The following is a 13,921-nucleotide window of genomic DNA, read 5'->3' on the forward strand; positions in this document are numbered from 1 at the left end:
TCGGGTCTCTGTCCTGTGCTTTTTAACTCAGTCTCTTGAGTGAGTATGTGTCCCCCATCTTCAGCCCTGACTACAAACATAACAGTTTGAATCCCAAGGAAAGAGGGAACTGTTTTGCTCTCTTACGGTATTGTTCATATTTATGGGCGGGAATAGTATAATGTCAGTATGTTCGCCTGGCTCAGTTTATGTCCCAGGACAGTCAGAGGCAACCTGATAGTAACATTTGGTATAATCCCTTTATCAATAGTGTTATAAGGTAAAAATTTGTTTATCTTAATAGTGGGAAACTCTTTATGAACATGGTATCTTGATAGTATGGAACTCTTTATGAACATGGTTTAATCCATGCCTTTTTTTCCCTCTTAGCCCCCTTTCTGTGTCATCCCAATCTATGGATACGCTATGGTGCTGTGGGATTTATCACTGTGGTAGCTCACCAAATAAGCACAGCTGATGTCTACTGCAAACTGATGCCTTACCTTGACCCATATATTACTCAACCAATAATACAGGTATGCACGTTCCAGCTTGGAATCAACCCTCCCTTCTAACTGTGCCCCTTTAAGAAAAAGGTTTGGAGAGGCCTATTTTTATTTAAACTTTTAAAGATTTAAATTGGACTGTAGACTTTTCACATTTCTTTTGCGGTAGTTAATGTTAATGAACAAACGCTCTGGACTGTGAGAGGAGCCAGGGAGCTGGTATGCTGTCCATCATGTTGAGTGTAATGCAGCTCCGTGGCTCACCCTTTCTCCTTTCGTGTGGTGTCTGAAGCGTCTGCTGTTATGGGAAGTGTAGCAGGAATATATATTGATGAACCTGCTTTTGTTATAAGTGTATAGCTGATTCCAGCCCAAGTCCACGTTGATAATAAATTGGAAGCAGGCTTTTTCCAAAATTGGTTTTTAGAGCACTCACTGGTTCTGGTTTCTTTTTTTTTTTTCAATCTAAAGACAACTGACCCCTCTTGCTCCCTGCTCCTCCCCCACCCCTTCCTAAGCAGTGTAGCACTTGTTGATAAACTTTGGGTCTTTGGTTTGTACAAGGCAGTTATTTATCCAGCTTGTCAGTGTATATACCCTTCATTTTGCTGGATAACCAGCTATCAAAATATTGATAGATATTTAAATTGAATGGACTTTTGAGAGGTGATTCTAGTTTCTAAAGCATCCTAAAATACTTGTTTTTCTTTTGCAAGTTCCTATTCCTCTCTAGCTTTCTTCTACTTTTATAAGCCCAGTGTGCCTTCCCTGTGGTTGGAGAAAATGGCCTTGGATATCCTCTGCAAATAAGTGGCTATGACTGCCTTCCATCTTTACTTTTCATAATAGATTAATCCAACGTGGGGAATCATCATTCTTTCTTTCATAGAGTTTGTAAATTAAAATTTTCATCCTGAGAACAATTTATATATCCTTGAAAGATAGATAATATTGCTAAAATATGACCTTTTTTGAAGTTTATTAAGGCTTTCTTAGAAGCCAGGTCTAGAGATTCCTACTGCTTTGACTGCTTATTCTATTTTGAGCCATAGAAGTTTGGCTCTTTGGAGAAGGCAATGGCAGCCCACTCCAGTACTCTTGCCTGGAAAACCCCATGGATGGAGGAGCCTGGTAGGCTGCAGTCCATGGGGTCGCAAAGAGTCAGACACGACTGAGTGAGTTCACTTCACTCACTTCATACTTTATCACTGGAGAAGAAAATGGCAGCCTGCTCCAGTATTCTTGCCTGGAGAATCCCATGGACAGGGAGCCTGGTAGGCCGTGGTCCATGGGGTCGCAGAGAGTTAGACACGACTGAAGTGACTGAACAAGCAAGCAAGTTTGGCTCTTAAACTATTAATGAAAGAAAGAAGTGTTTCTGGGATTGAAAAATTAGATTCATTTGTAATAACTTTTAGTTGTGTTTCACTAAAATAAACCTGATATTTACGTGGTTTGTTAGAAATCTGCACCATTCTCCTTGTTTTTCAGAAATTGTTATTAGTGTTACTTTTTGCTTTTATCATTGTTGTATATTTTGAAAGGCCAGGTTTAGGAGCTGAGAGACTGCTTATCTATATGCTTCACAATTCTTACTTTTCTGCAATTTGGATTAGACAAAAGATACCTTTGTATGCTGGTTTCTATTGGCCAACTCACCAGGTAGTTAAATCTATCTAAAAAAGTCCTCTTGGTTACTGTTTAACCCCTTTTATTATAAACGCATTGACAAGGAGAATATTCTTGGGGATTAAAAATGAAGAGATTTTAAGAACTATATGGAGAGAGTAATGTTTTTTAGAAGTGGTTGAAGCTGTTGGGAAAACCTGATGACTGAAGGGTGGCCTTGAGGCTGTTGAGCATCTTCTCTGGATTAGTACCTTTTGGCTGTTAGACCTGTAAACTTCAGATACTTCGTAGATCTGGAAAGTCATCTGACGTTTTGAGATGTAGAGAACTTGGGGTCTAAACTTTTCTAGTCTGGACATTGGTAATACTCAAGTATGAGAGACACAAATGTATACTCAGATGCTAAAAATGAATGAAGAAATACCTTCACTCTCTAAAGGTCCCTGGTGTTCTTTTTTCTTCTAAGCAAAAGTTGCAGATGTCGATATCTCCCGTTTTCTTAGAAAATGAATGCCCATGTTAACTTTACACAGGTTATATTTATTGAATTTGAAAACAGCTGTACTGTATGTTATATCTTTGGTTGATTCTTTTTATTTTTCTAATATAGATTGAAAGAAAACTTGTTCTACTCAGTGTTTTAAAAGAGCCAGTAAGTCGTTCTATATTTGATTATGCTTTGAGGTCTAAAGATATCACTAGCTTGTTCAGACATCTTCACATGCGTCAGAAGAAGCGAAACGGGTCTCTTCCTGACTGCCCTCCACCCGAGGATCCTGCCATAGCACAGCTGCTGAAGAAGTTGCTCTCACAGGTAATATCACCTTTCTGAAATCTTACATTTAAATGCAGATTTTATAAAAACATGGAGGGATACATCTAGCATGTAAGAATATTTTTGATTAAGTTGTAGCATAGCAAATGAGTAAACAAATCTGGCAGATATGCATTTGCTTTGGTATCTAGGGCATGCTGTGATGATGATAAGGCACTGGGTTGAGTTAAATGAGGAATCATGGGAGACCGTGTAAGTTTGTTTGTGGTTACTGGCTATGTAAATGAGGGGAAAAGTAGATACAACCTTAGATTTAAGTAATATTCTTGATTGCATTTCATATTTCGTCAAAAATATAAAGAAATTCAGTTAGAAAAAAAAATTACAGAACACAAATGCAATAAAACTCTTGGTTTAATTCAGCTCAAAATTTAGAGTCTTCACTACATGCAAACAGCTGAAACGCTGGGACTTATAATGTGTCTTAGATTGAATAAACCAGCCGTTTACTGCTGTATCTTGCAAATCTGTGGATCTGAGTCCTTGTTAACAAATCTCGTTAGAACTAGGAATCCTTGTTATTATGCTTGGCATTATTTAAATCTAGACTCAGCATCCTGTTCTAGAGGGGACGTGTGGATCCTAGAGAAGACGAAGTAGGAGTGTAACTGGTTAGAAATAAAGGGTACGGTTCCTGAAAAGATGTTCTGTGGGCCTTAAAGTGAATGCTTGGGGTCACTGTTAATGAGTGTCTTTAAGTCTGTGGGACATGATGGTTAAGAGCATGAGTATCGGTCACTATCTTGTCTAAGAGAAAAGAAGAGAGAACACCTCTGCTGCGGAGAGAGAATCGGTCAGCTTCGGGAGATAAATACTTTCTCACATCGATGCCTGTTACTGAATATCCGGTGCTGTCTGATGCTCAGATGTCGGTTTGGGTGATTGAACTCTGCAATAGGCTTCTGTGGATGCTGGTTAATAACCATCTTGGTTCTTTGAGGTCTAACTTTATCTGGAGACTTGAGCTGCCTCTGAAAGTCCCTTGCAAGCCAGTGGTTCTGTTTCCTGTGTTTCAGAGGACTTCAATTTGATATGACTTGAATTGCCAGAGAGCTTGTTTCTTTGAGTTTTCTTTCAACCTTGGCTTGTACATTAGATGTATTTTCCAGTTTATGGAAAATTGGGTATTGAATCACATTTTCCAGTTCTTTCTCCTGAGCAAGTAATTCTTATCAAAAAGATTTCTGCATGCATTAAAAACCACCCCAGTTTAGATGTTTCTTGGAGCTTGAATAGTGTGATTCTTTTGTAGTTCTCTCTTCCATGCAAATCCCGTATATTAAGCCGAAATCTTCTATGCGGAAGTTTTCTCTTCCGTGTAGGTCGTTAGTTATTTTGTGGAACTGCCTTAGCTCCTGATTGTAGCTTTTCACCTTGCCGTGGGTGTCAGTTTTCCGCTGCCACGGGTGAAGGGAGGGCGAGGGGAGGGGCAGCGTGCCTCCCTTTACCCGTGGCATAGCCCTTCTGCGTCCTGCTGCTCTTCTTCCCAGCCCCAGGGCCCTGCTGCTCCTCGGCACCAGCCCCCATCACTGGGGTCCCAGTGAAAGCACTGCACTCTCGCTGACTTGTATTCCTGAGCCTCAGTGCTTGAGGTCCTCACTCATCTCTCCTTCCTGTGAGTGGAAACGGGGATATGCTGCTTCTGTGAATAATCTTAGGAGACTAGTCACAGATAGTCTCAGGAGACTCCTCAGGGGCAAGGATGCTCTGCTTTAAGGGCTAGGTGCTGCTGCTGGAAAGGATGGCAGGCTAGAGTCTCCGAGGCCCTCGGCGGCGGCAGCATGGCACTGGCTTCCCCGGTTGAGAACACACAGTGAGTCTACTTTCTGTGTTGTGTGCCTGTCCTTGAAATAGGTTTGATGAGTAAATATTGGCATCATTTCATTAGATAGGAAACTGAGGCTCAGTGAGGGTAGTTAGGTTCCTGTGCACGCACAGTTAGTGAACATTACTTTTCAAAGCTAATGTTGCAACCTAAACCTGTCTTCACTCTACATGCCTCCCCCGGTCCCCCACCCCCGCAAAGTGCCATCTTGCCTCTCAAAGTGCCCAGAGGATAAGGGACTAAAGCTGAGAGGCTTTTTGGGGTTTTATGTGGACTTAGGAAGAGGCCCTTGGGCCGCTCATCTCTTCCAGCCCTTTGTGAGTCTGTCTTTTTGGTCCCTGTGCTACTGAGTTTGTTGGGATTACTAGAAGAGGCCTAGAGCCAGAGGAGGTTTTGGAGGTGGGAACTGAGTCCTTGTCCTAATGTCAGGAATACAGAGGGGAGAAATTAGCCTCTGCAGAGTTTACCCTCCTGCAGAATATTTTTTTTTTGCTCGGGGTTCTTCAGTGCTCTTTTCTGTAGGACCACTTGGGGACACTTGAGATACACTGTGACTAAAATAGGCCTTTCCAGAGCAGCCTAGTGTGGTTTCTCTGATATATTCAGAGCACCAGATAATAGACTTAAAGTACACTTCTGGAATTACCTCTGTGGGAGTTGAAATCTGCCTGTACTCCAGATTTTCAATAGGATTTCCCATCTGGAGGTAACACATGTCAGGATTATTTTAGATTGATCTCATCTATGAGAGCTCCCTGTTTTTTTCATATTTATTTAATCAGATACTAGAACAGATACTTTAACATTTTAAACTTTTACATATTTTTAACTAAAAAGATTTTGACTTGGTAGTATAGATGCATGGTGTAAAATTGAAAAGCTATATAAGAAGATATACAATAAAATGTAAGTTTTCGTCTAATCTGTGACTCCTGGCCATCCATTTTTCTTTCTCTGTTGATTGTGAATTTTATACTGTTGGGTGCTGAATCCCTTTACACTACACAGTTGGCCCTCTGTATCCACACATTCCACATCCATGAATTCAACCAACCATGGGTCGAAAATATTAAAAAAAAAAAAAAATTCCAGAAAGTTCCAAAGAGCAAAACTTGAATTTGCCTCATACTGGTAACTGTTAACATTGTATTTACAACTTTTTACATAATAGTTACATTGTTTTAGGTATTATAAGTAATCTAGAGGTAATGTAAAGTATATAGGAAGATGTTTGTAGGTTCCTTGCAAATACTGTGCTGCCATTTTATTTAGAGGATCAAGCATCTGTGGATTTTGTTGGGGGTCCTGAGGATGGCTGTATTGTGTTGGATTTGTTCTGTAGTTAAAGTTATTTGGAGTTGGTTTGATAATGTTAAGCCTTGGTTTTGAGCTTTGTTAGAAGAGATCCAGATCAGACTTTGGTCAGTGGCCAGCTTAGCTCGATTCCTAGGGACTTGTGAGGACATGATGTTCTGTGTGGCAAGAGGTCTCTCACTTCTGGCTGGTGGGAGCAGAGTGAGTGATCCTCAGCCTTGTCAGCTCTGGGGTTGTTTGGCTTGCTGCTTTCTGTTGCCTTTTCCTGGTCCCCGGTGTTGGTGTTCATACGCATGTAGCTCAGCACTCAGTGGGAGACTGGTGACGCCCTGACCACAGCTCTTGCTTGGCAGGGGATCTCTCTTCTTCAGGGCTCTGCCCCACGCTTGGCCGTTTGGCTTCCTGGAACTCTGATTTGTCTCTTGAACGCGGCTCTGATGAACTCTGAGTCCCCGCCACCATCGCCCTCCTCATGCCATGGCCTGGAAACTCTCCAAAGAGTAAGCTGGGACAGTCATAGGACTCACCTTTATCTGGGGAAATCAGAGCCCTGTGCTTCCTGTTTTCCAGTGTCTGAAATGTGTCATATCATATTTTTTGTCTGGTTTCAAAGTTGTTTTAAGTGAGAGGGTAAATCTTGTCCCTGTTATACATCATGGCTGGAAGCAGAAGTCTGATGGATATTAAGGGACTACACTTTCGCTGTAAATGATAGAATGGGAAAGATGAGATCTCTTCAAGAAAATTAGAGATACCAAGGGAACCGTTCATGCAAAGATGGGCTCAATAAAGGACAGAAACGGTGTTGATCTAACAAAAGCAGATGATATTAAGAAGAGTTGGCAAGAATATACAGAAGAACAGTACAAAAAAGATCTTCAGACCCAGTTAATCACGGTGTGAGATCACTAACCTGCAGCCATACGTCCTGGAGTGCAGTGTTAAGTGGGCCTTAGGATGCATCACTACGAACAAATGCATTCAATATGCCAGCAGATTTGGAAAACTCAGCAGGGGCCGCAGGACTGAAAAAGGTCAGTTTTCATTCCAGTTGCAAAGAAGGGCATTGCCAAAGAATGCTCAAATTATCGCACAATTGCACTCATCTCACACACTAGCAAAGTAATGCTCAAAATTATCCAAGTAAGGCTTCAATAGTACGTGAACCATGAACTTACAGATGTTCAAGTTGGATTTAGAAAAGGCAGAAGAACCAGAGATCAAATTACCAACCTCCAATGGATCATCGAAACAGCAAGAGAATTCCAGAAAAACATCTACTTCATTGATTATGCCAAAGCCTTTGACTCTGTAGATCACAACAAACTGTGGAAAATTCTTCAAGAGGTGGGAATATCAGACCACCTTCCATGCCTCCTGAGAAATCTGTATGCAGGTCAGGAAGAAACAGAACTGGACATGGAACAACAGACTGGTGCCAAATGGGGAAAGAAGTATGTCAAGGCTGTATATTGTCATCCTGCTTATTTAACTTATATGCAGAATACATCATGAGAAATGCTAGTCTGGATGCAGCACAAGCTAGAATCAAGATTGCCGGGAGAAATATCAATAACCTCAGATATGCAGATGACACCACCCTTATGGCAGAAAGTGAAGAAGAACTAAAGAGCCTCTTGATGAAAGTGAAAGAGGAGCATGAAAAAGCTGGCTTAAAGCTTAACATTCAGAAAACTAAGATTATGGCATCCGGTCCCATCACTTCATGGCAAATAGAAGGGGAAACAATGGAAACAGTGAGAGACTATTTTCTTGGGCTCCAGAATCACTGCAGATGGTGACTGCAGCCATGAAATTAAAGGACGCTTGCTCCTTGGAAGAAAAGCTATGACCAACCTAGACAGCCTATTAAAAAGCAGAGACATTACTTTGCCAACAAAAGTCCGTCTCGTCAAAGCTATGGTTTTTCCAATAATCATGTATTGATGTGAGAGTTGGACTATAAAGAAAGCTGAGCACTGAAGAATTGATGCTTTTGAACTGTGGTGTTGGAGAAGACTTGAAAGTCCCTGGGACTGCAGGGCGATCCAACCAGTCCATCTTAAAGGAAATCAGTCCTGAATATTCATTGGAAGGACTGATGCTGAGGCTGAAACTCCAATACTTTGGCCACCTGATGCAAAGAACTGACTCATTGGAAAAGACCCTGATGCTGGGAAAGATTGAAGGCAAGAGAAGGGGACGACAGAGGATGAGATGGTTGGATGGCATCACCAACGCAATGGACATGAGTTTGAGTAGGCTTCGGGAGTTGGTGATGGGACAGGGAAGCCTGGTGTTCATGGGTTCGCAAAGAATCAGACACGACTGAGCAACTGAACTGAGCTGATTGTCCTTGTCAGGGTTTTTTCTTTGTTTTTTGATGATGCATTCCTAACATTTTTTTTAATTGAGATACAGTTCATAGACAGTGAAATTTAGTGTTTAAAAGCACACAGTTCAGTGGTTTTTAGTGTATTCACAAAGTTGTGAAACCATCACCACTAATTCTAGAACATTTTCTAGAATATGTGAAGTTGCTTAGTTGTGTCTGACTCTTTGGGACCCCATGGATTGTATGTAGCTTGCCAATCTCCCCCATCCATGGGAGTCTCCAGGCAAGAATACTGGAGTGGGTAGCCATTCCCTTCTCCAGGGGATCTTCCTGACCCAGGGATCGAACCCAGGTCTCCCGCATTGCAGGCTGACACTTTATCTTCTGAGCTACCCATCAGCCTGAAAAGAATGTCCTTTTCCATTAGCAGTCATTCCCTATTTGCTTCTCCCCCTGGCAACCACTCAGTCTGCTTTGTGTTTCTGTGAATTTGCCTGTCTTGAATATTTCGTGTAAATGAGATCACACAATATGTGACTTTTGTGACTGGCTGCTTTTGCTCCGCAGAATATGTTTAGAGCTCCATGGTTGGGGAGTCTGTCCACTCAGCCTTCTTTCTGGCCTTCCCTCGTGTGGACTGAAGCAGAGCCGTCCTTTCCTATGAGCTGAAACGTAGGCTAAAAAAAGAGTAGAACTGTTAGCTGTGTCATTGTCTAAGTAGATTTTAGGAGAAATGTAAATAAATGAATTTCAGGTTAATATTGGAAAAAATTTGTCAAGGATATTGTACAAGTATTATACTTTAATGTTATTTTATTTCATTATTTCTTAGCTTTTTGACTTTCTAGAGTTGATTTTCCTCTTGTGCCAGTGGATTGTGACTATTACTTTAAGCTCCAGTTTTAGAGGGGTTTTAGATTGAGGCCTTAGGGAATTGTCATTTTATTAATTTTTTCATTTGCATAATAAAAACATTCTACAGGAGTTCTTGGAGGTGGGAAAGTTAAGAAAATGCAGAACTGCTCCAAGTACCAGAATGTTTACTTTGCACATCGAATTCATTATTTAAATTAAGTAGTATTCATTAGCTGTCAGTTTGAAGTGTTTTGTCTTACGTGGATTAATTTACTAGAATTTTATAATAGTCTTACAAGATGGGTACTAGTAATTACCCTCAGAGGTAAACAGAGGTCCAGAGAAAGTGGGTGGCTTGCTCACGGCCATACAGATTTTAAGTAATGTGGCTGGAATTTGAACCGCAGCGGCCTGACCCTAGTCTTCCTGTTACCTTGGGATGCCAGTGTGTTGCTTACACTTGCCTGTCAGTCCATGAGACGTGCCAGAATGCTCAGAGTGCTTCATGTATCCCAGAGTGCCTTCACAGCAGTGTCCCACCACATACTCCAACACATCTGGGGACAAAGTCCAAGTACACACGCTTTCTTCTGCTTCATGTACTTAGAGAATTTTTGTTTAGATACTAAATGTTTGTTTATTCATAGTTATACATTAAAGATCTACCAGGCACTGTATTAAGTTCTTTGGAGATTTCAAAGGTGAATTGTATTTGAATGTTGCCTTTTAGAAAGAATGTTAAGATATAAATCATGATACAAAGTAGAAAATGCCCAGCAGAGGGAGAGTGTCCTCGGAGATGAGAGTAATGTGGTTCTGTATTGATAATTTCCTTTTCTCTTGCCTTTGCTTGCTTCATTTTACTGTTCTCACTCTTAAAGTTTAAATTGAGTGGTTTGACCCTTCAGTTGTGAGTCATTTTGAGGCCTATTATTACTTGCAAAATAACCTAGGACATATGGTTTTATTTGTTTTAGGGAATGACAGAGGAAGAGGAAGACAAGCTTTTGGCTCTGAAAGACTTCATGATGAAATCTAACAAGGCAAAGGCCAATATAGTGGATCAGAGTCATCTCCATGATAGTAGTCAGAAAGGTGTAATTGATTTGGCAGCGTTAGGTATAACTGGGAGACAAGTTGATCTTGTTAAAACGAAACAGGAACCAGATGACAAGCGAGGTTAGTATATTTCTGTGTGTGCGTGTTAGCTTGTTATTATTAGTTATTTCGTAAGTTTTTAGTAGTAAAACTAAGAAGTCACATTTCTCACATATAGAACTTTCAAATACAGTGAGTGAATGACTCCATTTATATTTAATTGCAAGAAGACTTGGGAGAGGAAAGGTGGAGAAGTGGACAAAAAATTAAGTAACTTTCCAAATTCATGGATTTGTACATGTGGAGTCAGAATTCAATCCAAAGTCTGACTCCAAAGCCTAGTTGCCTCTGTGGCAGTATATGATTGAAGGCAAAATTCTATTTTTTAATCCTTTTAGCACCAACCCAAGGTCAATAGTCTATGTAAAATGAGGGTAAAGTTTCCTATCTTGTTACCAGTGGGTAACGGCCAGTGAATTGAATAGTCTTGCAAAGGAGAGATGCATTCATGATTTGAAAGTGAAAGTGTTAGTCGTACCATCGTGTCTGACTCTCTGATCCCATGGACTGTAGCCCACCAGGCTCCTCTGTACATGGAATTTTCATTATTTTAAGTCTTGAGATTTAAACCTGTTGGCTCTTGTGACATTGATGTTGATTGTGTGAGGGTTTTAAAATCTCATGCATTCTTCCCTTTAACCTTTTTTGGAGATATACTGACCTCTAAGTACATGCCTTTTAAAATCCTTATATTCCAGCATCGGGCTTTCCCTGTGGCTGGGTGGTAAAAAATCCACCTGCTATGCAGGAGACACAGGTTTGATCCTTGGGTTGGGAAGATCCCCTGGAGAAGGAAATGGCAACCCACTTCAGTGTTCTTGCCTGGAAAATCCCGTGGATAGAGGAGCCTGGTGGGCTACAGTCCATGTGGCTGCAAAGAGTCGGACACAATTTAGCAACCTAACAACAACATTCTAGTATCAGCTTTTGAGGGCAGCTGATGAATTACTTTAAAAAAAGGAAAGACCTCTAACTGTTGAACTTGAAATAAAGTATTTGCAACTTAACTATTAATGGTTTACAGCAGTGGTCCCCAACCTTTTTGGCACCAGTGGCCGACAGTTTTTCCACAGGTGAGGGATGAGGTTGGTTTCCGTTTCACTGGCTATTCACCTTTTGCTGTGCAGCCTGGTTCCTAACCGTCCATGACCTGGGGGTGGGGACCCCTGATTTATAGCCATAAAATGTAAAGCATTTATACCGTTCATAAGAAAAACCACAAGCTCCCGAAAGAAAAATAGTGAAGGATTTGAACATACAAGTTATAGAATAGAGATACACATTTAAAAGGTAAACAGTGAAATGAATGCAAATAGAAACGAGATGCCATTGTCTGCCTTTGTGATTAGTGAAGACTGATGATGCTTGTGTCAGCAAGCGGCAGGGAATGGGCATTTTCACTGAATTCACTGTTTATGAGCTTATAAATTGAACATATTATTAATATTATTATTATTATTTTTTACTATTTGACTTATATTTTCAGTTCTGGAAATTTCTCATAGAAACGCTGACAAACATGTGAAGGAATATGCATAAGAATGCAAATGACTTTTTATTTCTTCTTTTCTTCACCCCATGTAACTGATTCTGGATATAGAGAGGTCATATTTATCAGTGTAGTCAGGACATTTGAAAAAGTTACATTTTTGTTGGTTCTTCAGATAAAGTGGTTCCTTGAAATTGAGCTAGCCTTGGACAACTAGGAAGCAATTAGGTCTGATTACTAACACTACTGAAAGTGCATCTGTCCATCTGCCCTAGAGATGAAATGAGAGCTAACATGTTTATACGTGAATATGAATAAATCGGCCCTCATGAAGTCCATGCTGTCCCCTTTCCTCCAGCCCACGCACGCAAAGAGTAATAAAAGCACGGATTTGTCATAGACGCTTCCTTCAGATTATTCTGATCTTTTTTCATAGCTAGAAAACATGTTAAACAAGATTCAAATGTCAATGAAGAGTGGAAAAGCATGTTTGGCTCTCTGGAGCCACCGAGCATGCAGCAGGCCCTGCCTAAAGGGAGTGATCAGGAGGTGGTGCCGGCTGGGAAGCCGCCTCGTTCCGAGTCCTCCGCTGCTGTCTGCGCCCCTTTGTCGACTTCTCCGCAGGTATTGTCATCCCGGCAGTAGCGCGCTTTTTGTCTGTGGATCTCATTCTACTGTTTGGATGTTTAAAGGCTGTGTACTGTACTGGAAAAATCAATACAGTGACTTGTCTTTTAGGAAGGATGTTTCTCTTTCCAGAAGAGGTTTATCTTCATAGCCAAAGGGAAATCTAGTATTGAAAGCACCAAATAAGGTGATCTGAAACTGGGGTGAGGTCGTCATTATGAACTATGATTCTACTCATAGGCTGCAGTGAACCTTTAAAATCTTCTTTTATTCTTCATTTAATATAGCATAGTTACATCTGTAAGATAGCAAAAATACTTCTGGGAAGAAAAGTCCCAAGTTTACTCTGTGTGAGAAATGTCATGATTTGGATATATTTGAAGTAAGTTTTTAATTTGCAGTAATTCTTCCCTAGGCAATATATTTTAATTGAATGAACTGATAACATTCTCTTTCTTTTTTTCAGTTAAATTAATGAATATTTTTGTTTAATGTTATTCCTACACTGATAATTTTTTTAAAATATGGAGATTTGGAATTAGTGGTTAAACTTTATCTTAATTAGGTTTTCACTGAAAAATATGTTGCTGTATTTAGATGGATTTAAAAATTGGTACATAAATAAGGACAAAAGTCTGGTGTAATAAATAGAACATGGGTACATTTTAACCATCAAACATACTGTACTTATGACACAGATACTTATTCTTTGGTTTTGCAGATTCCAGAAGTGACAAATGCCCAGAATAGAAAACCAACAATACAGGTTTTAAGTAGTGCAATTTTACCGTCCACTTACCAGATCCGGATCACAACGTGTAAAACTGAGCTTCAGCAGCTCATACAACAGAAACGGGAGCAGTGCAGTGCCGAGAGGATAGCCAAGCAGATGATGGACAACGCTGAGTGGGAGAGTAAACCGCCCCCCCCGGGTAAGTGTGCCGTTGACGGGCAGTGGTATTCCAGCCTGGGTGCCAGGGCCTGGAATCCAGTGGAAGAAACTGGTACCAGTTACTGGCAGAGGAAGTGATCACAAAGCTGTCACTTTGAAAGCCCACGATACCTAATGTTTTTGCCAGGTGGTCCAGTGGCTGAGACTCCACGCTTCCAGTGCAGGGAAGCCAGGTTTGATCCCTGGTCGGGGAACTAGATCCTGCATACTGCACCTGAGACCTGGTGCAACCTAAATACATACATACATACATATATATATATATAAAAGAAAGCCCACAGGAAGAACCAGGAAGTGAGAAATCCCAACTCATTATTTGTGGAATTTGGATCTTGGCTCTGGCAATGCCTTTTAGGCCTGTTACCTACTGTTTTATCTTGTCTGTGGCCCATGTTCCCCATTCATAGTGCTGGGTTT

At 40.8% G+C, this 13,921-nt stretch overlaps 1 protein-coding gene across 3 annotated transcripts in view; it reads left to right on the forward strand.

Moving 5' to 3' along the window:
• The window catches only part of PIK3R4 (phosphoinositide-3-kinase regulatory subunit 4), a 75,996-nt gene that overhangs the window by 32,848 nt on the left and 29,227 nt on the right, over nt 1–13,921 (forward strand). For 2 of the 3 annotated variants that reach the window (XM_055569953.1, XM_055569952.1), the window contains exons 8-12: nt 370–515; nt 2,725–2,928; nt 10,256–10,457; nt 12,362–12,549; nt 13,274–13,484. In XM_055569953.1, coding sequence (XP_055425928.1) covers nt 370–515; nt 2,725–2,928; nt 10,256–10,457; nt 12,362–12,549; nt 13,274–13,484 — 951 coding nt within the window. The remainder of the gene's footprint in view (nt 1–369; nt 516–2,724; nt 2,929–10,255; nt 10,458–12,361; nt 12,550–13,273; nt 13,485–13,921) is intronic. The other variant, XM_055569954.1, reaches the window with a different exon arrangement.

The sequence above is a fragment of the Bubalus kerabau genome, chromosome 2 (genome assembly GCF_029407905.1).
Source record: "Bubalus kerabau isolate K-KA32 ecotype Philippines breed swamp buffalo chromosome 2, PCC_UOA_SB_1v2, whole genome shotgun sequence".
NCBI classification, from domain to species: domain Eukaryota; kingdom Metazoa; phylum Chordata; class Mammalia; order Artiodactyla; family Bovidae; genus Bubalus; species Bubalus kerabau.